Below are 25,540 nucleotides of genomic sequence, written 5' to 3'. Positions count from 1 at the left end.
GTGTGACCTTGGACAAGTCATTTAACCCCTATTGCCTAGCCCTTACTGCCCTTCTGTCTTGAAACTAATACTTAGTATTGATTCTAATATTGAAGGTAAGAGTTAAAAAAAAATCAGCCACAAATTGTGGTACCTGTTGGTGATGGAATACTATTGTGCTATAAGGAATAATGAACTGGAAGAATTCCGTGTGAACTGGAATGACCTCCAGGAAATGATGCAGAGCAAAAGGAGCACAACCAGGAGAACATTGTAAACAGAGACTGACATGTTATGGCACAATCGAATATAATGGACTTCTCTACTAGCATCATTATCCAAGACATTTATGAGAAAGAACGCTATTCACACCAACTAACTAACTAACTAAATAAATAAATAAATCACTGAATAAATAAATGAACAAATAAATAAATAAATAAGTAAATGAATGAATGAATGAATGAATGAATGAATGAATGAATAAACAAATAAATGAATGAATAAATAAATAAATAAACAGCCAATCAACTACGGTTGGCCTAAAAAAAAAAATCACTGTGGTATTTTAGTTAAAATTTATCAAACTTCATTTCACCCTGATTTAAAAGAATTTCTGTATACATTCCAAATCTTTTATTATTTAATAATAAATAAAATATTCTTGTTCCAGAATGGGAAATACTACATTTGTATCATTTTACTCAATTCTCAAAAGAGAATTTATTTCTCGAAATTATTCACCTAAATTAGCATATTTTGGGTAATAATTCTACACTGGTACTAATTATTGAAGTGATCTAATTCTGGAGTTCTTAAATTTATTTTATATCACAGTCTTCTTCAGCAGTCTTTTGAAGCCTAAGGAAGCTTGCTCAGATGTTTTAACTGAATTTTATATATTTGACATATATGTATATGTACATACACACATTATGCAGACACACAGAGATGATTACAAAGGAAACAAAAGGTAAGTAAAAATAACAACGTATTTTTCCCACCCAAGTTCCTGGACCCTAGGTCAAGAACTAATGATTTAATAGGTCTTTTCCATTTGTGAGTTATGTGTTATTTTATAAAATATATGATCCTACCCATCAATCACTCTTATAATCACCACCAAAGAAAAATGTTATTACACACAAATCAAAAGATATTTTCCATTCCTTAAAGACACACTATCATTCATCTTGACTTTTGCAGACAGGCAAAATACTACATGAGAAGATTACAGAGTAAATGCTAACCATAATACAACTTTTACAGACTTAGAACAACATAGATTTAACCTATTTTGACAGAAACCACACTTATCTTTTTACTAGTTTACAACTATTAAAAATGGCATTTTATAGGGGCAGCTGGGTAGCTCAGTGGATTGAGAGCCAGGCCTAGAGACGGGAGGTCCTAGGTTCAAATCCGACCTCAGACACTTCCCAGCTGTGTGACCCTGGGCAAGTCACTTGACCCCCATTGCCTACCCTTACCACTCTTCCACCTATGAGTCAATGCACAGAAGTTAAGGGTTTAAAATAAAAAAAAAATTTTTTTAAATGGCATTTTAATTCATCTTTCTCTATATGAATACAACTTATAAATCTATTCAAAGAGATTATCTGGCATATCTTGAAGATACTGTGGGTATAGTTCTAGATCACAATAAAGCAAAAATCTCAATATAGTAAATCTTACAAATTTTTTTTTGGTTTACCAGTGTACATAAAAGTTATCTAACACCATACTGTAGTCTATTAAGTGTGTAAAAATAGTATGTCTGAAAACAAGTACATACCCTAATTTAAATTATTAGTAAAATATTTAGCAGTAAACTAAAAAATGCTTACCATCACCTGAGCCTTCAGTGAGACATAGTCTTTGTGCTAGTGGAGGCTCTTGTCTCAATGTTAATGTCTGCTAACTAATCAAGGTGGTGATTGCTGAAGGTGGAGGGGTGACTATGGAAATTTCTTAACAGAAGACAACATAAACTTTTCCTTTCACTTGAATACTTAGAAGACAAATTTTAATACTGCTTGTCTCAGAGAATAGGGAGGCCTGAAGAAAGGGAGAGCAGCAGGAGAACTGCCAATTGGTGGAGTAGTCTGAGCACACACATCTATCTATTAAGTTTGCCATCTTGTATATGTGCTTTTTGTGGCACCTCAAAATAATTACAATAGTAACATCAAAGATCACGATCACAGATCACCACAGCAGATATAATAATGAAAAAGTCTGAAATATTATGAGAATTACCAAAATATGACACAGAGACACAATGTGAACACATGCTGTTGGAAAAATGGTGCCAAAAGACTTGCTTGACACAGGGTGCCACAAATCTGTAAAAAAAAAATGCCATACCTGTGAGCACAATAAAGCCTGGCACAATAAAACGAAGTATGTTTGTACTCTAGGCAATACCCAAACCAGGTACAGATTTCAGCATGTACAAAGAATGTCTGTCAACTAATGTGTGTATCTCACCATGTGCTAATATGCAGATAGTACCATAAACTACATATTGAATTTCTACTTCAGTATTAAAAGTTACTCTCTTAATAAGAAAGAAAGCCATCATGACCCCTGGGTATAATTGTCATGCTAATGTGAATGTATGTGTAAGCACAGGAAAGTCACTGGACATCTCTGGAACCATAGTCAGTTATAAAATGAAGTGGTCATTCTATATCAGAGTTTCTTAATCTTTTGTGTGTCACAGACCCTAACGCCATCTAGTAAAGCCTAGTGACCACTACAAATTGTTGATCACATTCAAAATCAAAAGAAATGCTGCATTTCAGTTGGAGGTTAGTGAAAATAAAGATTCTTCCTCATACAAATTTGCAGACTCTAAAATCTATCCAGACAGATTGGAGGCAATGATTTCTAAAGTTCTTTCAAGATCAAAAATTCTATACTAGAGACTGAGGACAAACTTGAAAACCATTTTCCCAGATGGCTTCAGGGTACCCCCTTGTGGCAAATTCTTAAAAAAAAAAAATGATGCAAACAAATTCTATTACTATATTACTAATACTACACTAATACTAATACTGTTACTATTACTACTAATACTATTAAGTATTACTTAATGAAAGTAATCAGTCAGAGAATTCTGGACTTAGAAGGTACCCTTGATTACGACAGCCAACTCTCCCATATCCACTATACATAAAGAAACTAAAGACCAAAGTAATCTAATGGCATACCACATAGTTATAATAAGGCTAGTAAAAGGCAAAGCGAAGACTCAAAATGAGGTGTCCTAGCTCTCAGGCTAACATTACACCATACTGCCTCTTTAACAACAAACAGACGGACAGACAAACACATACACACTTTCACATTTCAAACTACATTCAAATAAAAAAATCCAGTAAAACAAGAAAATTTGAATAATCTCTTATAATTAAATGTAATAGGATTATCTTTAGCTTATACTAGAAGACATGACTGACTTTTATAAACTACAATCAAGTCTAAAATAGATCCAGTCTCTACATAATAGGCTACAGAAGACTGGGAATCCCTGAAACATAAAATTCTACAATGTTCCACCAATGATGACAGATGTATACCACAGACTTCTAACAATTCTCTCTAGGTGTGACATTGGGCCCTAGAATATAGGGTAAACAGTTGGAGTTCAGTGATTTAGTAAAATGAAATATGAAAATAGATCCAGTCTCTACATAATAGCTAACTATAAACATACAATAAATAGCCTGTTCTTCACTTTGGAACTACAAGTGGTTTGAAAATTCTCATCACCTAATACTGTCAAAAACGCTTCTTAGGGCAGAAAAATACTTTATTTATAACACCAACAACAATAACTTAGCACATCAAGGTTTACAAAGCACTTTACAAATATCAGTAGATGCTGTTATTATTTCCATTTTACACATAACAAAACTGAGGTAGACAGAAATTAAATGACTTATCCAGGGCCACACAGCTATTAATATCTAAGGCTAGATTTGAACTCAAGTCTTCCTAACTCTAAGCCAAGTGTTCTATCCACTGCACCACCTAGTGGCCACCAACAACCCTATGAGGTTATTATCATTTTTAATGGTGAGGAAACAATTGTGAAATATTTTTTTTTTATAGATAAAGAAACTAAGGCTCAGAAATATTAAGGGACTTGCCTATTTCTATTCTTCTAGTAAGTTCCAGATCTGGGCTCCATGCCCAGCACTCTACTCAGTAGCCACATTAACTCTCAAGAAAACTAATGAGGCACAAAAACTGGATAGGTCTGTTATCATCTTGAAACAGAGAAGTTTATGAGAACAAGTCCCATCAGCAGTGTCACTGCTATATCTCTACATCCTGAGAAATGAGTGGGTAAAAGAAAAGTCAGGTTTTTATTGTAAGTGGTAAGTACTTTGAAATTAATTTTTAGTATGATAGACACCCAGACTTGAAGGTGACTAATCCCATTTCTTGTCTTCTCTGCTTATCTTTCAAGTTCTAGGTAGTAGTGACCTATTCTAGATTGTTGTGAGAATCAAATGAAATATTTATAAAACATTTGACATGGTGCCTGGCACACAAAAGGCATTGAATAAATGTCTGTGTCCTTCCTTCCTTTTTTATGAAACTCTAATGTGATTATGCAAATAATTCAATGCAATTCTAAAATTCTACACATATGCTGGATAAGATTATTATTTTCTTGAACTGTACTTGTGCCTGTACATAGAGAAAAGAGAGTCGTGGTGGTGAAAACTGGCTTGGAAGACAGGAAGGGTTGGGCAAACCATTCAAGTTCTCTGAGCTCTCAGCAACTTTCTAAGGCTCTAATGGTCTAAGAAGGGGCCAACCTGCTTTAGTTGAGAGAATTTCATATTCAATAAAATCATCATCATATATTCAATCTCTATATACACACATACACATGCGCGCGCATTGTAGAAACTGCAAAGATAGATCAAATATCTGGAAAAATTCAAATGAAAAACCAAAAAGAGAAATTTAGCATAAGGTGTTTGATTCACTTTGATACTATTTCAAAATTTGTTTTTATAAAATTTTACAAAAATTACACAAAAGTATTTGTTTGTTTTCAATCAGGCAGCATGGAAATAATGAAGGAAATGGGAAAAAGAAAACCTGGGCTTGAATTGTCTCAGACAAGAAATTTAACTTCTAAGAGCCCAATTTCTCTACCCAAAAAATAACATGACTACCTGTCTTATAGAGTTGTTGGGATGAAAACAATCTGCAAACCTTAAACTGACATATATATGTGAGTTGTTAATATTCTTGAGTGAACTATGTATCAAGAAGAAATATAAAATCATTCACAGCAAGGTTGTTCTTTAAAACATGGTACCATATAAAAAACTGCATATCAATGACTGAAAAATCAGATGAGATACTAAAAAAAGCTTTATCATTAGAGGGATTCCAAAGTAGACTTACTAATATTCATTTTTTCATAAATTTTTAGACAATAAAATAAATACTACATAAAGCAGAAGGATGGCTTTCATCTACTTTTTCATCCAAATGAGCAAATGAAGATTGATAAATAAATCCCCTATGTGCCAGCATCAATTTTACTAGAATTCAGGGGATACCACTTTAAAAATACTTGTTTACATTCATGAACAAGTTCACCATTACTAATGATTTTAAACAATCTCATTGGAGAGGAAGGTTAAAGGAGCAAGATAGAAAGCTTTCAGATGACCTTTCCCAGGTAAGTCATTGAATAATAAGCAATCATATGACAAAATAGTTAATGTTTCAGTGATAAAAACTCATTATTTCAATAACACAAAGATAAATGACTAGAGAATTTCTAAGGACAGTACAAGCTCTTTCATGTTTCCTCACATGGAGATATATGCTTAGTAAATAGTTTCCAATAAGAAATAGAAGGGTAAATAATACATCACTACCATATGTTTATTCCAATCCTTGGCTTTATAGTTTTAGAATACTGAAGCTGGAAAGGGCCTAAATCTCTTCTTTCAATCCTACTGGAGACAATCTAGCACCATGAACCCTAAAGTCTTAGGAATAGCAATGCTTCTAGCCCAGTGCCCTCACTCATCATCCTAGAAAACAACTTCTGTGGCGAGATAGCCTAGCAACTGCTCCTGTAGGTGCTACAGCAACAACTACTGAAGATCAGAAAAGAAAGTTCTTGCCACCAAAGTCCTTGGCATTATTATATAGATGAACATCATCAGAGACTGATATAAATTTTTATCATTGGAAATGGCATTTAGTTAGAAGCATTTCCACCTGCCTTGCCTCTCTACCCAAAGGGCAGTTCCATCTGACTTCTAGTCTTTTTTTTTTTTTTTTTAAACCCTTGTACTTTCGGTGTGTTGTCTCATAGGTGGAAGAGTGGTAAGGGTGGGCAATGGGGGTCAAGTGACTTGCCCAGGGTCACACAGCTGGGAAGTGGCTCAGGCCGGGTTTGAACCTAGGACCTCCCGTCTCTAGGCCTGACTCTCACTCCACTGAGCTACCCAGCTGCCCCCTGACTTCTAGTCTTAATACATGGGCTCTTTGAGAGCAGGGATTATCTTAATTTTCAAATTGTATCTCTAGTGCTTAGTATTGTGGTTTGTATGTAGAAAGCACTTAATAAAAGCTTCATTCATGTACTCATTCTTCTTATTATCAAAACGAGGAAACTGAAGCTAACGATGGTAGCCACATGACCAAGAACAGCAGAAACAGATCAAGCAAAACCTTAGGTTCCCAAATCTAAGCCATCTTTCCCCTATAACACACTGGATCTTTTATCTCCCTCGGGTGGAAACATTTGATTCAACATTTAATAGCAATTCTCAGCCTTTGCGGATGCATTCCCAGGATGGCTTTCTTTTCTCTGGGATCAATAAGCCTGCAATTTCTTAAAAGTATACCTAATAATTTGAAGGTCTTTTAACTAGAGAATACTGTAGAAGTTAATGAGAGCCATCAAAAGATATTAATAAAAACAGATTAAGAGTACCTTTTTCTGTACATGTGTATTTTTTAATTTAATTTTTTATTTCTGTACATGTGTATTTTTTTAAATAAATTTTTAAAAATTTATTTTTTCCAGTTTTATTTTTGCACTGAGATCAGAAAACTACCTCAGGTATTCTGAACATCTTCCCCCTTTTCATTTTTACAGTTTTCTTAAATTGTGCCATGTACTGAAAAGCTAGATACATTTTTAAAATAATTTTTTGCCCTTTCCTCCAGCTGTCTCATTATTTTGTCTCTATCTGCTTTAAACATACTATTTCCATATAGAAAACCTGTAATAGGAAACAAGAACATTCCTATCCAACCTAGCTCTAAATCTATGGCCCAATCATTCTTTCTTCCAACTTCAGATCTAAGACTTCTTATCTTAACATTAGGTAAAATGCAAGAATGAAAATCTTTTGTATATGCCTATTATATTCTATTTTTCCTTTGAATCATTAATGCTTTTTAAAAAGTTTGTGATAAAGATTAATTTTATTCTTAAAAGGTCATCACATAAATTTACTTGGAGAATTTAAATAGTTTATTATATTGAATAATTTTCTATTTTAATTCAATGACATTGTGTTAATATATAAATTTAACAAGTTACTTATGAAACCTCAACAAAGAATTGCATCAACTCTAAAAAGTATCAAACATGTCTTAAGATAACAGTATTCAAAATATTCCAAAAAAGCTTAAAACCACTCTTCTTTCTCTAACTTAATAGAAATTTGTTGCCTCTTCCTGCAGAAAACTGCAGCATTAAAAGTATTGATTCATTTAGAATATAAATTATAGCAAGTGTTTTAGATTTAATTTAATGGAACACCACACAGGAGGGCCATAAAACAGCATACTCATTCCTGGTACTTCTAACAGCTGGCAGGGAGGAAGGCTAACATTAGCATTTAAGATGCAAAGAGCACTAAATATCTGCCACTTCTACTTAGCAGCACTTTTGCAGTTTAATTTCCAAATAAAAAATTTCCAAATTACATTTTGGCATATTTAGTAGTTTTACTATAAGAAAATAATTAAATCAATGAAGATATTCCTTATCTCCATCCAAATGAGTATATTAACATAGGAAAATTCTGCTTATCTTAACCTTGGGGATAGCATGGGTAAAATGTGATCAGTACCTATAAATTCAGAATAAATGGTAGGTAATCTTAAATAGTTTGTCATTTTAAAAGGTGGCACTGGTTACAGAATCCATCACTCAAATGACAAAATAAAAGGAAAACTTTAAGAACACAAATTCCAAAACAAATTTTATTCCAAAACTAAATGAATAGTACCATTCTATATTTGAAACTTATCTGAAATTTTCTTTACTCTATTTATTGTGACATTGAAGTAATAAATTATTATGCTAGTAGGCAAAATTTGAGCAATTAAAAGAGAAATAAGCACTCCCACTCAAGCAGATGAACACACATTATACGAAACAGTCATCAGACAGAACTTTTTAGCAACTTAAAAAATCTAACCAAACAATTGCCCTCCTCAAACAAATCTGTCTTCTTCCAATCCCACATACATGAAATCTTAAGAAAGACAGTTTCATCATGATTTGATGCCAAAATATATACAACTGTAAAGGTGGGCTTCTTTTCATTAAATCTACCTAACTATACTTTTCTCTCATGCTGTTAGCATTCTGTGCTAACCATCTAGAAATCAGGTGCAAGATGGAAACAAATGAAAGTAAATTAAATTTCAATAGTCTTTTCCTGCTCTAACTCTCATTTTTGATATAAAAGAAATTCTATTCTTTTCATTTTTAGGCAGGACAACCTATCATTATTGGGGAAAAGTTGAAAATAGTCAATAAGCAATGACTAGGAAATATGCAGCTCAATCTCACAGAAACAATGACTTCTACCTCCAAAGAGTCATAAAATACCATAAGCATCATGGTAATTCACTCACATCTGCTAAACTTCTTATACCTTTACCCATAGAGAAAAATGCATCATTCTTTCTGGTCAAGGTCACTCACCACACGAAAGAAAAAGACAACCATGTTTGAGGATTCTTGATTAAGGAGAGAAAATATGATTGCTTTAACTCAGAGGAAGGTTCCAGTAATATCTTAATCAGTAGCATGTTTTACTGCCACTTTAGAGTATCAAATTTAATATGATCTTCCCAGAAAAGTAAATCAAAATATTCAATTTGGGCCTAGAAGATTACAAAATGCAAATGGACCATCTGCATTTTTCTTATGTTCTGATGACTTTAGTAAGAATGAACAGGAAAAAAAATTAATTTAAAAAAATGAACAGAAAATCTCAAGGCCACGATTGCAATTATCTTGAAATTTTCTGTAGTATCAAAAAGCAAGACCTCTGTAAAAGCAAAGAAATATTTTGGTTTAGGGATTTAAAGAGTAAACTTATTTCCTATTCTAATATTCCAACAGGCTGAAAACCTGCATTATGTATTTTATGCCCACCTTTCAGCATCACACATGCCAAAGGCTCAATAAACCAGACCCAAAATTACTGATACTACAAAGATGATAGATTAGTTTGGATTTTATAAGTACTACTATAAAAATGGACCTTGACTTTTGATGGTTAAAGGTCAATTAAGACAATCAAAGCAAGCAGGAGAGATATTAAAATGCATTAATCTGCCAACATCAGAGTGAAAGACAACCAGTGGAAAACCTGGTTATTATACCCTTGACACAGTCTGACATCTGCCAGGATGCAGTAAGTGATTGCAATACAAACAGAGCTGATAAGGGAAAATATTTACTTCAAATGCTTTGAATTTATAGCATGCTTCCGTGATACTTTCATTCTTCAGTTCAGTATTGCAAAAGCTCAAACTTCTATTTAACATTATTCACATACATGCCCAATAATCTTTTCTATAAAAGGTTCATGTATGTTAATTTATAAAATATAGTACATTTAAAAGATATTGTTCTAACTTTTCACTCTAAAAAATCAAAATGAAGACACATAATTGCCCAGAGTCTAACATGAATGTGGAGAGGAAGTCCACTGAGTTAGTCCATCAAGTGTATATAATATTAAAAATAATTTACATAACACTTTGAGGTTTACAAAAGCACTCAGCATACTTTACCAACATGTTACATACATACCATTATGTATAACTCTTGGATAGAAGGTTCAGATAGACAATGATCAAGAACAAGAATTAAGTATGAAAATGGTGTTATAGGTTTGGGAAAGTGTACAACATTTTTATGATTCTAAACTGTCTGCTGCCACAAGAGGTCATTTTTTCATATTATGATTCTTCCAATGATGCTACAAGATTATGAATCACACACTACCATCTCAGAATTAAAACAAGTGTCCCAAAGGGAAATGTAAAAAAACAACAACAAAACTAGAGTAGTTAGAAGGAAGCTGAAGAGTATAATCAAATTACTTGCACAAAAGAGATGGTACAGAAGACATTAATCCTAGCAAAAAAGGTGGGCCAGATGGGTTGTCAGAGTAAGGGATAATAGGCAGCCAACCTGAATGCTGTGCTGTACCCACAACATATCAAAAGGATCACAGACAAGTCTCTAGAACATTGGTAGATCCTGAAAGAAGGATTTACAACAGAGAAGACAAGAAGTAAAGAGGGTATTATAACCACCACCAGTAGAGAAGGATCAAGAATCCATTGCTATGGGGGCAGCTGGGTAGCTCAGTGGATTGAGAGGCAGGCTTAGAGACAGGAGGTCCTGGGTTCAAATCTAACCTCAGACACGTCCTAGCTGTGTGATCCTGAGCAAGTCACTTTACTCCCATTACCTAGGCCTTATCACTCTTCTGCCTCGGAATCAATACACAGTATTGATTCTAAGACAGAAGGTATGAGATTAAAAAAAAAAAAAAAAAAGGAATCCATTACTATATCAAAGTCGGGCATAGAAGGGATAGGGTAACAAATACACAATGAAGGGAAACTTAACTGATTTAAAGTTAAGATGTAATGAAGATTCCAACAACATCCATTCTAAACCCATAAGCTTTGCCACTGATAACTATACCTAGTAATAAAATTAATACCATCAAAGTTGGAAAACTCTGAAGATGTCCAAAGATTTCACAAGTATCCCTACAGGAGTCACTAGATACTATATACAATCTTCAACAGTCATCTTACCAACCTGATTTACAGAAAAAGATTTGTGTGTATTTTGAAAGACAGGATATAGCACAGGGACGGCGAACTTTTTAGAGACAGAGTGCTGGGGTCCCACCCCCCAGACTGCATGCTGTGCCCCTCCCCCACCACATGCTGGGTATGCCCCAACCCCCCCTCCTACCCCACCCAGGGGAGGGAGAAAGTGCTCCCATTGGGCTGCTAGAAGGAGGGGTGGGTGATGTGAAAAAATGTCTTTAGGCACAATGGAGAGGGGGAGGGGAGCAACTGTACCTGGGTCCCTCTGCCTTTCTAGTAATTAACTGGGGGTGGGGGGGTGGCCAAGTGCCCACAAAAAATGCTCTGTATGCCATTTTTGGCACCTGTGTCATAAGTTTGCCATCACTGATATAGAATATCATTTCAAAGGTTAAAAGAAGTTTATATTTTGCAAATGTTTTTTTAACTTATAAAAACAATTATGAAAGAAACCCACAGGACAAAAGCTTAATGATAAATCTTTTTAATTAACTATAAAATGTAAACTAATCTAATTTGTATCCTTGGAATTGCCTTCTTTGCTTTGTTTTAGAATACTTTCACTCCCTTTTGCCATACTCCTATCAGTTCCAGGAGTGTTAGAAGACAAATTGGTAATCCACAGTGATATCACAGAAAAAAATCCTAGTGAATAAAACTTGAATAATTCTAATAATTATTGCAATGAGTCTAGTAAGCTTAATATAAATCATCTAAACCCTTGACATAAGGAAATAACATTCTCCCAACCAAAGTATAATGGATCTGGGGTCAGAGAATTTGGATTTAAATCATGGTTTGTAATAAGGGGGTAAAGTGGCTGATATTAGGGGAGCTGGTGGTACCAATGAGTCACCTGGGCCAGGGAGCCTACTACTACAGTATTTGATGAATAGAGACAGCCAGGGATGTGAATCTTAGGCTGAGATGCCCAGTCAGTCTCCCTGCTGTCTGTAGGCTCCTTTAAGGTGGAGAGTGAGGAGCCCCTCCCTGCTGGAGTGAGAGCAGTAACCAACAGGAAGTGAAGCTGCCACACTTCCTGAATAAAATGGATGCCTGGTCAATATTCCCTCTGAAGCCAGGTGGTTGCTATCTTCCCCCTCCACAGCCCCTTAGCCCTGGATGATGTTATAAATAACTATAGAAGCTCACAGTATCAGGCTAAGGGTTTATTTAAATGTAGGAGGGAAAACTGAGGAAAGAGGGTTAGGGTCTGGAGAAGCTATTGCTAAGGCCAGTGTTGGCAGAGGGCCTCGGAAGGTAAAATCAGGATGAGGGAACCAGCCCCTCAGCCAGAGATAATTTCCACTGCCCTGATGTTAAGTGGTCCACCAGCTAGGCAGAAGAGGTTGATGATTTGGTTTAGGGGTGTCCCTGTGGCTAGGCTGACCTATCTAAATTCCTGCCCACGTTCCACAACCCAGCCTCCCTTCCACCTCTGGGAGTCCCAAGGGGAAGTCAAGGGATAGCTGGGTGTCTGGGTGAGATCAAGGAAATCAGAACCCCCAGGTTGGTTCTCCAGGGGTATTTATAGTCCCAGCTCCAACAGTCAGATCTTGAGACTGGCACTAGCTGGGCCAAAGTTCCATTCCCCTAACTGCCAGGATTGCCTAGGGTAATTTTGCAAATGCAAGAGATCTTGCATAAATCCTGCATTACAAGTTATGGGATACAAGATATTGAAACTCTTGAGTCTCATGGGTAAAATGAAGAGGCTGTGCTAGATGATCTGTAAAGCCTGTTTCAGCTCTAAAACCTATCATTTTAGGATACCAGCATTTTCTAAAAATCCAGAATACATTAAATGTACAAGTGGACATTTAATAAATGGTTGTTGAATGAACAAATGCACAACAGAATTAATATAACTCTCTGGACACATGACTGGTTAATATTTTTACTAGGCAATCAAAATTATATAGGATTCACTTTAACTAAAATTATACAAAGAAATAAAGAAAATTCATAATTTGCAGTAATATACCAAAGTAAATGTTACTGAATGAGCAAATTAGGTGACTCAGTCAAATAAGATATCTGAAAATGAGGGAACACAGGCAGAAAAAACAAATTATGACTACTTTTAACAGCTGCTTCTAATTATTATACTACAAATATACTCTACCTTATCCCAGAAGTCGACCAAAGCTGTAAAGTCCCATTTCTTAGCATATGCAACATTGTATTTCAATATAGCATCCTATGAAAAAAGCAAGAACCAAATATAAGTTACTTGTTATGGTAGAGAATAGTTGTATAATTAACTCAATTATCTAACAGATTATCCACCTGGTGGATTATCACCAGAAAATGTCTTCGTTCTGACAAATTCACCACATCATTTTTACCTTATCACCTCATTGTTATATATCATACATCAAGAGGCATGAATACCCTGAGAAAATAAACATTCATTTTAAATAAGTCTATGAAAAATGGAATTAAGAAAGTTAATCAATTGTATACTGTAGGGAAAGGAGTACTGGACATGTAATATATTCAATTCCAATAAATTTTCAGTTGCCTAACATTTAATATTTCCCATTCAACTACTACCATCTATCAGAGTCTGATCAAGTAATTATTTTATACTGGAGGTTTCAACAAACTAGTAAAGATGATAAAAGATGGGTATAGTGAATGTTGGAAGGACTATGGAAAGAACAGAAAACCAATGCATTGTTGGAATAGCTGTGAATTAATTAATTACAGAAAGCAATTTGGATTTCTGCAAAAAAAGTAGTTAAATTGTCCATACACTTTGACCTAGAGATTCCACAGTTAAATATGTATCCAAAGAGATCACTGATGAAAAAAGCCCCTAAATATTCAAGGCAGTTCTTTTTATGGTAGCAAAAGAACTGGAAAAGTGGATGCCCATAACTGGTTAATGGCTAAACAAAGTGTGGTCCATGAATGTAAATGCACCATTACTATGTGGTAAAAAAAAAAAAAAAACCAACAACAACAATAAATTTAATTATACAGGGAAACCCAGAAACTATCATGAACAAATGCAAACTAAGTCAGAAGAAGGGGGGCAGCTAAGTGGTTCCGTGTATTGAGAGCCAGGTCCAGAAACAGGAGGTCCTAGGTTCAAACCTACCCTCAGGCATTTCCTACCTGTGTGACCCTGGGCAGGTCACTTAACTCCCATTGCCTAGCCCTTACCACTCTTCTGCCTGGAACTAATACAAAGTATTGATTCTAAAACAGAAGGAAAGGGTTTAAAAAATAAAATAAAGTAAGAAGAAGCATGAAAAAATATACATGACTACAATAATGTAAATAAAAACAAATACCACAATCAAAAATTAATGTTGCAAATTACAAAAAAAGAGGTTGGCCTCAAAGAAGAGCTATGAGAAGATAACTCCCCTTGTTTCTTTACAGAGATGAAGGAACATTGCTTATGCTGTCAAAAAATTTCAATTTCTTGATTGATTTTACTAATTTTTCTTTACAGTTTATTTTAAAAATAAATGCTTGCAACAAACAGAATCAGGAAAACTAAATAGGGAAAAGAAAATAGAATAAGGAAATAATATATTCAATGATGATAAATAATTTTTCCATTATCTAGCATTTGGTAATTTCTGTTTATCTACTGCCCTGTCAAAACTCTAATCAAGGTATTTTTTTTCATATCTGAAATATGATATATTCATAGCAAATTTACAAAAATAAAAGATGGGTAGGAAGTCAATATTGGAAGGGCTACAAGTAAATAAGCACAACAGTAAACTATCAGTGGACATGTGAAATAGTCCAACCATTCTGGAAAGCAATTCGGAACTACAATGAGGAAGAAAGGACCAAAAATGTCCATACCCTATAAGCCAAAAATATCGCTGCTAGATAGATACCTAAAGGAAGTCAAAATAATTATAGCAGCATTCTTTGTGGCAAAAAAGAAGAGTAAACAAAGTAAATGCTCATCAATTGTTAAATGGATAAAGAAAGGTTAAATAACATAAAAGAATAATATCACACCATATCAGCTGATGAATAGGAAGAATTCATAGAAGCATGAGAGACATGACCTGATGAAGGGTGAAGTAAGTAACTAGGACAAGGAAACCAACATACACTATAACAATGGAAATGGAAGGAACAATAAAAAACAAACTAATTAATAATTAATTGTAAGGAATAAGACTGTCCCTAAAAAAGAGATGAGAAAATGAACCTCCTTCCCTCCCATGAAAAGGAAGGCTAGGGAAATGGTTGTTGTTGCTGTTCAGTCATATCCAACTCTTTCTAATTCAATAGTTCATAGCTATCCATGAATACTCAATATGGTTTGCCATTTACTTCTAGGTGGCAGGGGAGAAAGATTCAGAAATAAAGGTGACAAAAAAAGTTTAAATTTGAGTTTCTTTATAGTTTCAGTTTTTGATCTGACTATATTCAAGCAAATATAGATATACAGAATAACACATATATGACATATGTATGTGCACACATGTGTGTATAAAAGTATCCCATTGGCTTTTATATATGCATGCATGCGTACACATGTGTAAGAGTATTCCACTGACTTTAAGGCCCCCAGCACAGTGGATGAATTCCCAGGGCAAATATTGGAAGACATGGACAAGAGTTGCAGAAAGTAACCTGGAATATAGGTTGGGATATGCATGATTTGAGAACACAATTGAATCAATGAGATTACAGTTCTATTCACTAAATAGATGAGTATGCCATCTACTGGTGTACAATTTAATAATTCTGAAAGACAGTTGGCTGAATCGGTTCTAGGCTACATGATTCCTGTATATAGCCTCTAATTTTCTTGTCATTAAATATCTTCTTTTGATTTTCTACCATACTGCTATACAAAATTTCCAGCAGTTTTTGCCTCTAAATCCTTATCACAATTGCTGGGATTTTTGTGTTTAGTGAACATTAGAGCATTAGTTACATTTGTTCCTATGTGTTATATTCCTAATTTGTTCTGCTAATCAATTTTTCTGTTTCTTAATCAGAACTAAATTGTTTTTAATAATAACTGCTTTGTCATATGAGATCTGGCACTGCTCCTATTTCTTTTCATTATTTCTCTTGAGATTACTGAACTTTTTCTCTCTCCATATGAATTTTGTTATTATTTTTTTCTAGTTCTGTAAAGTAACCTTTTGGCTCTTTGATTGGCTTGGTACTGAATAAGTAAATTAATTAGGTAATATTTGCATTTTTATTATACTGTTTCATACTACCTATGAGCAAAAAATTTCCCAATCATTTAGGTCTGTTTTTATTTCCATAAACAATTATTCGTAGTTGTACACATAGATCTATATATTTTAGAAGTGAGACTCCCAAGTATTTTATACATTATGAAATTTTAAGTGGAATTTGTCTTATCTCTTCTTGCTATGTCTTATTGCTATTATATAGAAATCCTGATGATTTTAAAAAATAAACAACATTTACTAAAGTTATTGTTTCAATTATCTCTAAGTATCTTATTAGGTTTCTTTAAATACAACATCATATCAAATGTAAAATATGACGATTTGGTTTCTTCTTTTGGTTATTCTCAACATTTTTCTTTTCTTATTGTTATAGAGAGCATTTCCAGAACCATATCAAATAGAAATATTGACAATGGCCAGAAAATGGACATAGTCTAAGGATATGAACGTACAATTATCAAGGGAAGAAATGAAACTATAAATATATAAAAAATGTTCAAAATTACCACTTATTAGAGAAATAACATTAAAGCAAAAACATAAGATTACACCTAACACCATCAGTTGCCAGGATGACAAACAAATAAAATGATATATGTTGGGGCCACGGGAAAACAGGCACACTGATGCACACACAAACCTGTGAATAGGTACAACCATTCTGGAAAGATATTTAGAATTATCCCCAAAAAGGTACTACATAGTCCATGTCTTTTGATCCCATTATGCCACTAACTAGGCATATATTCAAAAGAGGCCAAAGAAGAAAAGGTCTATATGTATAAAAATATTTATGACTGCTCTTTTTGCAGTGGCAAAAAACTGGAATCAGGCAGTCTAACAATTGAGAAATGCCTGAATAAGTTGTTATATATGAATATAATAGAATACATGCTGTAAGAATACTGCAATAAATGAGAAAATAGACAATTTTAAAAAGACATGGAAAGGCTTATATGAACTGATATAGACTGAAAGGAAAAAACCACTAAGAAAGTTGACCATTCATGATTCTACACATATGTGTGTATAATATATATGTATATATATATATTTTTTTTTTAATATACATTTTATACACTTTTTTTTGTCCACAGTTCTTAGGGGAATATTTCTTGACTACATCTGTTACAAGAAATTTGTTTTTCTTCCTCAATGATATGGGGAGAGGAAAGAAAACACATTTCAAAGTTTTTAAAAATTGGGGGAGGGGGTCCTACTGATGTGGAATATTGCAGAAATGTTCATGAGGTCAATGTAGTATTAGTTTTACTTTCTTATAAAAGATCTCCCCAAAATCAGGAGTAATCTGTAAATGTTTGTAATATAAACAAAACATATCAATAAAATAAAATTTTAAAAATTAAGGTTTTTAAAATTAAGTGTTTCCTTTTAAACATCCAAAACTTATCCTTAATTGTCTTATTGATGAACATGATAAAAACCAATCCTATGTTAAATCTGGAACAATCCTGAATTATGTAGTACACAACAGTAATAATCATTGACTTATTATGTCAAACATAAATCAATATATTATATTTCATTCCTTGAGGGTAATATAGAATAAAATAATAACAAAAAAATCACTTTTAGAAAGAAAACTTGGGACTCTCATCATAATGTTAAATGCTAAGAAAGTTCTCTCCTAAATTAAATGGAAGTTCTACAATGGATGTGAAACTCCATTTAAGTTTTGTTTTCCTTTTTTTAAGCTCTGATTTCTGGGCCAAATTTATACTATCAATGAGCACTCAGACCATAATTTCATTTAAAGAAAGGTGATCACAGAGAAGTGTCATTGAAAATGATTTGTCATTCCTCAAGAGCTCTTCTGGGGCGTTAGCAAAATTCAAACTAACTACAATAAAAGGTGGCCCTTAACGGGTCTATTATGTGACAGGTACTGCACTATGCACTTTACATTATCTCATCTGATACAACACCCCTAGGAAACAGATGCAGTTATTTGTCCCCATTTTCTAGCTGAGGAAATTGAGCTTAAGGAAAATGAATTGCTAATCTATGTTCAAACTTAGTGTCTCAAGTCTACTTATTCTCTTGGGCTATGTGGTTAAACGTTTTATTTAAAATTATGACAATATTCAAGGAGCTATTTCTGCTCATAATCTAGAAAAAACACTATAGATTCAAACATACAAACTCTGAGTCTGTATAAGTATTGGCCATATTCTTTCTAAAAAAGATTTTTATCCAACTTTTGAGAACAATATCCTTCACCTTCACAATAGAGTTTTGAGATTTCCAAGAATCACATCTCAATCTGATATTGAATGTTACATAATAAGTATTTATGCCATCATGCACATCAATAGGAATTTAGTTTTTCACATAAGGGTATTTCTCTATTATACTGAATCTAAATTTAGAAAGGAGGGACTAAGGAAAGGAGTGAGAGAGGAAGGGATTGAGGGAAGGAAGAAAAGAGTGAGAATAGATTACGGTCACATTTGAACACAGCTCTTTCCTGACTCCAGGCCCTGTACTCTTATCTACTATGCTACCTAAACAAATAATTTCTAAATTTACCATAATGAATCAAAACTACTATTGCATTTTTTCCAGGGTAAGATGGCGGTAGAGTAAAAAGCAGCTATTTAACCTCTACTAACCAAAACATACAGGACTCCTGAAGGGGACATAAGAACAAATCCAGATGAATGGAGGGACCCCACAACAGGGTGCAGCGGGGAAGGTACAGGGAATCGGGGCATGCTATAAAGGGGTGAAACAGTTCTGACTAAATCACGGGCTGAGCAACCCCCTCCTCCACACACACCACCTACAATGCGAAAGCCAGCTCAAAAGAAGCAGAGCAAGTTTGGGACACCCATTGAGTCATTGGCAGCTCCAGGGCCTGCTCCTGAGAGCAGCAAGACTTAAGACCCCAAAAGGCTAAAGAATACGCGTGGACTTTGAGCACAGACACTGAGAGCAGTCTCAGGTGGAGGTGGACGCAGGCTCGAGCGAAGGCTCTGAAACCTTGAGTGGGGAACCAGTACAGACAGATATCTGACTGTGGAAGCAGTGCTCTGAGACTTGTAAAGGAGCCTCCGTAAGAGGATCAAGCAAGGGGGACCATCAGGGGGCTTGATCTTGAGAACAACCAGACCTGAGACCTCAGGAGCCTAAAGAGCTCAGATAGACCCTGAGCGTGAGGATAAAGCTGAGAAGGTGCTGGGCTAAAAATGGCAACCCAGAATCAGGAAGCCCAGAAGAGAAAGATTAACAACAAGAACAAGAAATCTTTAACACTCAACAACATTTACACAGAGAAAATCCAGACAACAGAGTAAACAGAAGAGAACAAACAAGCAATCACATCTGAACCCTCCCAAAATAATGAAAACTGGTCACAAGCTCTTGAAGAGTTCAAATCTGAGATGACGAGAAAGTTGGAAAAGATTTGACTAGAGAAATGGAAAATAGCTCAAAAGGAAATCAGGCAAGAAAATAACAGTTTAAAAGGCAGAATTTTGCAATTGGAAAGTGAGGCTCAGAAATCAAATGAACTGATAAACAAATTGAACACCAGAAATGACCAGATTAAAAAGGAAAACCAAAAGATTATAACCGAAAACCAGTCCCTAAAGGCTAGAATTGAGCAATTAGAAGCTAATTATCTCTCAAGACAGCAAGAACAAATAAAACAAAGTCAAAAGACTGATAAAATAGAAGGAAACATGAAATATCTCAATGAGAACGTGACAGACCAAGAAAACCAGTCTAGGAGAGACAATCTGAGAATCATTGGTCTTCCTGAAAAAGCAGAAATTAATAGAAATTTGGACTCCATACTAAAAGAAATTATTCAGCAAAATTTCCTTGAAGTTCTAGAGGGAAATATAGACATTGAAAGGATCCATAGATCATACTCAACACTAGACCCAAAAAAGACAATCCCCAGGAATATAATAGCCAAACTCAAGAGCTTCCAAGTAAAAGAAAAAAATCTTACAAAAAAACAGAAAGAGACAATTCAGATACCAAGGAGCACCAATCAGGATCACACAGGATCTGGCAACCTCCACACTAAAAGATCGCAAGGCTTGGAATATGATATTCAGAAAGGCAAGAGAGCTGGGTCTTCAACCACCGATCAACTACCCATCAAAACTGACTATATAAGGGGATGTGGCAAAATTGGGACATTAATGCATTGCTGGTGGAGTTGTGAAATGATACAACCATTCTGGCTGGCAATATGGAACTATGCTTAAAGGGCTATAAAAGAATGCCTGCCCTTTGATCCAGACATACCATTATTGGGTTTGTACCCCAAAGAGATCATAGATAAACAGACTTGTACGAAAATATTTATAGCTGCTCTTTTTATGGTGGCAAAGAACTGGAAAAGGAGGGTATGTCCTTCAATTGGGGAATGGCTGAACAAATTGTGGTATATGCTGGTGATGGAATACTATTGTGCTAAAAGGAATAATAAACTGGAGGAGTTCCAGGTGAACTGGAAAGACCTCCAGGAACTGATGCAGAGTGAGAGGAGCAGAGCCAGAAGAACATTGTACACAGACACTGATATACTGTGGTAAAATCGAATGCAATGGACTTCTATACCAGCAGCAATGCAATGACACAAGACAGCTCTGAGGGATTTATGGTAAAGAATGCTACCCACATTCAGAGGAAGAACTGCAGGAGAGGAAACATAGAAGATAAACAATTGCTTGAACGCATGGCTTGAGACGGACATGATTGGGGATGTAGACTCGAAACGACCACACCAATGCAACTAACAACAATTTAGAAATAGGCCCTGAACAAGGACACATGTTACAACCAGTGGAAATGTGTGTCGACCATGGGTGGGGGGAGAGCAGGGGGTCAAGGGGAAAGTAGGAGCATGAAGCATGTAAACATGTTAAAAATGAATATTAATAAATATTTTTAAAAAAACTGACTATATACTTCCAGGGGAAAGTATGGGCTTTCAAAGAGATAGAAGATTTCCAAGTATTTGCACAGAAAAGACAAGGACTAAATGGAAAGTTTGATATCCAACCACAAAATCAAGAGAAACATGAAAAGGTAAATAAGAAACAAAGGGGAAAGAAAGAAAACTCATATTTTTTAAATTTGCCTCTTTAAGGGCTTCAATAAGATTTAATTTTCTGTATTCCTATGTGGAGAAATGCTATGTATAATTCTCTGTAGTGAACTCTATTCACTATTATAGTATTCACTATTATAGTAATCAGAAGAATAATTCATAGGGAGAGTTTGGAATACTAAATGGTCTAAGATGATATAGGGGGTGGGAAAGAGGGGGGTGAATAGTAGGGGACACCAAGAGAAACTTGAATGAATAAGAAAAATAAGACGTTCTATTACACACAAAGAGGGCACGGGAAGGGGAGGGGACAAATACTATTATAAGAAGGGGAGGAAGAGAGCATTAAGAGGTAATATTTAAACCTTACTCTCAGTGTAATTAACCCTGAGAGGGAAGAGTAGCTATATTATCCATTGGGATATAAAACTATCTAACCCTACTGAAAAAGTCAGAAGGGATAAACCAAGGGGAGCAGGGGAGTGGGGAGGTCAAAAAAGGGAGGGGAAGGGGGCAGCTGGGTAGCTCAATGGATTGAGAGCCAGGCCTAGAGATGGGAGGTACTAGGTTCAAATCTGGCCTCAGACACTTCCCAGTTTTGTGACCCTGGGCAAGTCACTTGACCCCCATTGCCTACCCTTAACACTCTTCTGCCTTGGAGCCAATACACAGTATTGACTCCAAGACAGAAGGTAAGGGTTAAAAAAAAAGGGGGGGGGGGGAGAATAAGGGGGAGAGAACTCATTAGGCCTTTAAAAATAAAAATAGGGGAATAATAAGGGAGGGGATAAGGGTTACCAGCTTAAAAAGCAAACCATTGGTTTAAAAGGAAATAGTGTAAGAAGAAGAAGTGGAACTAGGGGAGGATACAAAAATGTCAGCAAATGCACAACTGATAATTATAACTCTGAATGTGAATGGGATGAACTCGTTCATAAAACAGAAGCAAATAGCAGAGTGGATTAGAAACCAAAATCCTACCATATGTTGCCTACAAGAAACACATATGAGGAGGGTGGACATACACAAGTTTAAGGTTCAGGGCTTTACCAAAATCTTTTGGGCATCAAATGAGAAAAAGAAGGCAGGAGTGGCGATTATGATTTCTGACAAAGCCAAAGTAAAAATAGATATGATTAAAAAAGACAGGGAAGGTCATTACATCCTGATTAAAGGCAGTATAGACAATGAGGAAATAACAGTGCTCAATATGTATGCACCAAGTGGCATAGCATCCAAATTATAAAGGAGAAACTGGCAGAGCTCAAGAAGGAAATAGATAGTAAAACCATAATAGTGGGAGATCTAAATATTCCTCTTTCAGATCTAGATAAATCAAACCGAAAAATAAATAAGAAAAAGGTAAGAGAGGTGAATGAAGTCCTAGAAAAATTAGATCTAATTGATATGTGGAGAAAAATAAATAGGGACAAAAAGGAATACACCTTCTTCTTAGCTGCACATGGCACATTCTCAAAGACTGACCATATAATAGGGCATAGAAACATTGTAAATAAATACAAAAGAGCAGAAATAATAAATGTAACCTTCTCAGATCATAATGCAATAAAAATAATAATTAGTAAGGGCACCTGGACCGGAAAATCAAAAACTAATTGGAAATTCAATAATATGATTCTCCAAAACCAGTTAGTCAAAGAAGAAATCATAGAAACAATCAATAATTTCATTGAAGAGAATGACAATGATGAGACATCTTACCAAACTCTGTGGGAGGTAGCCAAGGCAGAGACTCAGGGGGAAATTTATATCCTTGAGTGCATATATTAACAAATTAGGGAGGGCAGAGATTAGTGAATTGGGCATGCAACTTAAAAAACTAGAAAGAGAGCAAATTAAAAATCCCCAGATGAAAACTAAATGAGAAATACTAAAAATCAAGGGAGAAATTAATAAAATCAAAAGCAAAAGAACTATTGAATTAATAAATAACACTAGAAGCTGGTATTTTGAAAAAACAGATAAAATAGACAAAGTACTGGTCAATCTAATAAAAAAAAGGAAAGAAGAAAACCAAATTGACAGTATCAAAGATGAAAAGGGAGACCTTACCTCTAATGAAGGGAAAATTAAGGCAATCATTAAAAATTATTTTGCTCAATTATATGGCAATAAATATAGCAATCTAGGAGATATGGATGAATATTTACAAAAATATAAATTGCCTAGATTAATAGCAGAAGAAATAGAATACCTAAAAAATCCCATATCAGAAAGAGAAATTGAACAAGACATCAAAGAACTCCCTAAGAAAAAATTGCCAGGGCCTGATGGATTCACAAGTGAATTCTATCAGACATTCAAAGAGCAACTGATCCCAACACTATACAAATTATTTGATATGATAAGCAAAGAAGGAGTCCTACCAAATTCCTTTTATGACACAAATATGGTACTGATTCCAAAGCCAGGGAGATCAAAAACAGAGAAAGAAAACTACAGACCAATCTTCCTAATGATAATAGATGCAAAAATCTTAAATAAAATACTAGCAAAGAGATGCCAACAAATAATCAAAAAGATCATCCACCATGATCAGGTGGGATTTGTACCAGGAATGCAAGGAAGGTTCAACATTAGGAAAACCATCCACATAATTGACCATATCAACAGTCTAACAAACAAAAATCACATGATTATCTCAAATAGATGCTGAAAAAGCCTTTGACGAAATACAGCATCCATTCCTATTGAAAACACTGAAAAGTATAGGAATAAAAGGACCTTTCCTAAAAATAATAAAGACTATATACCTAAAACCATCAACAAGCATCATATTCAATGGGGATAAATTAGAAACCTTCCCAATAAGATCAGGAGTGAAACAAGGATGCCCATTATCACTTCCATTATTCAACATAGTACTAGAAACACTAGCAGTAACAATTAGAGAAGAAAAAGAAATTGAAGGGATCAAAATAGGCAATGAGGAGACTAAGCTATAACTCTTTGCAGATCATATGATGGTCTACTTAAAAAATCCTAGAGAATCAACTAAGAAGCTGGTAGAAATAATTAACTTTAGCAGACTTGCAGGATACAAAATAAATGCACATAAATCATCAGCATTTCTATATATTTCCAACACACTAGAGCAGCAAGAAGTAGAAAGAGAAACACCATTCAAAATCACCCTAGACAATATAAAATACTTAGGAATCTATCTAGCAAAACAAACACAGGAATTATACGAAAACAACTACAAAACAAATAAAACTAGATCTAAACAATTGGAAAACCATTGATTGCTCATGGGTAGGATGAGCTGACATAATAAAAATGACCATTCTACCCAAATTAATTTACCTATTTAGCACCATACCTATCAAACTACTAAAAAACTTCTTTACTGAATTAGGAAAAACTATAAGAAATTTCATTTGGAATAACAAAAGATCAAGAATATCAAGGGAAATAATGAAAAAAAATGTGAAGGAAGGGGGCCTACCAATACCAGATATTAAACTATACTATAAAGCAGCAGTCATCAAAACAATATGGTACTGGCTAAGAGACAGAAGGGAGGATCAGTGGAATAGACTTGGGGTAAATGACATCAGCAAGACAGTGTATGATAAACCCAAAGTGTCCAACTTCTGGGACATGAATCCACTATTTGACAAAAACGGTTGGGAAATTTGGAAAACAGTATGGGAGAGATTAGATTTAGATTAACATCTCACATCCTACACCAAAATAAATTCAGAATGGGTGAATGACTTGAATATAAAGAAGGAAACTATATGAAAATTAGGGGAACATAGAATAGTATACCTGTCAGATCTATGGGAAAGGGAAAAATTTAAAACCAAGCAAGAGTTAGAAAAAATTACAAAATGTAAAATAAATAATTTTGATTATATTAAATTAAAAAGGTTTTGTACAAACAAAAACAATGCAACCAAAATCAGAAGGGAAACAACAAATTGGGAAAAAAATCTTTATAATAAAAAATTCTGACAGAGGTCTAATTACTCAAATATACAAGGAGCTAAATCAATTGTATAAAAAAATCAAGCCATTCCTCAATTGACAAAATGGGCAAGGGACATGAATAGGCAATTTTCAGGTAAAGAAATCAAGAGTATCAATA

The 25,540-nt window shown here is 34.6% G+C and overlaps 1 protein-coding gene across 1 annotated transcript in view; it reads right to left on the bottom strand.

Annotated features, from left to right (window-relative positions):
• PARG (poly(ADP-ribose) glycohydrolase) overlaps positions 1-25,540 on the bottom strand; it is a 141,098-nt gene that overhangs the window by 95,526 nt on the left and 20,032 nt on the right. The window contains exon 7 of the mRNA XM_044665770.1: positions 13,265-13,339. Within this exon, the coding sequence (XP_044521705.1) occupies positions 13,265-13,339 (75 nt within the window). The remainder of the gene's footprint in view (positions 1-13,264; positions 13,340-25,540) is intronic.

Source organism: Gracilinanus agilis, chromosome 2 (assembly GCF_016433145.1).
Source record: "Gracilinanus agilis isolate LMUSP501 chromosome 2, AgileGrace, whole genome shotgun sequence".
NCBI lineage: Eukaryota > Metazoa > Chordata > Mammalia > Didelphimorphia > Didelphidae > Gracilinanus > Gracilinanus agilis.
This window is presented reverse-complemented; position numbering and strand designations above follow the sequence as displayed.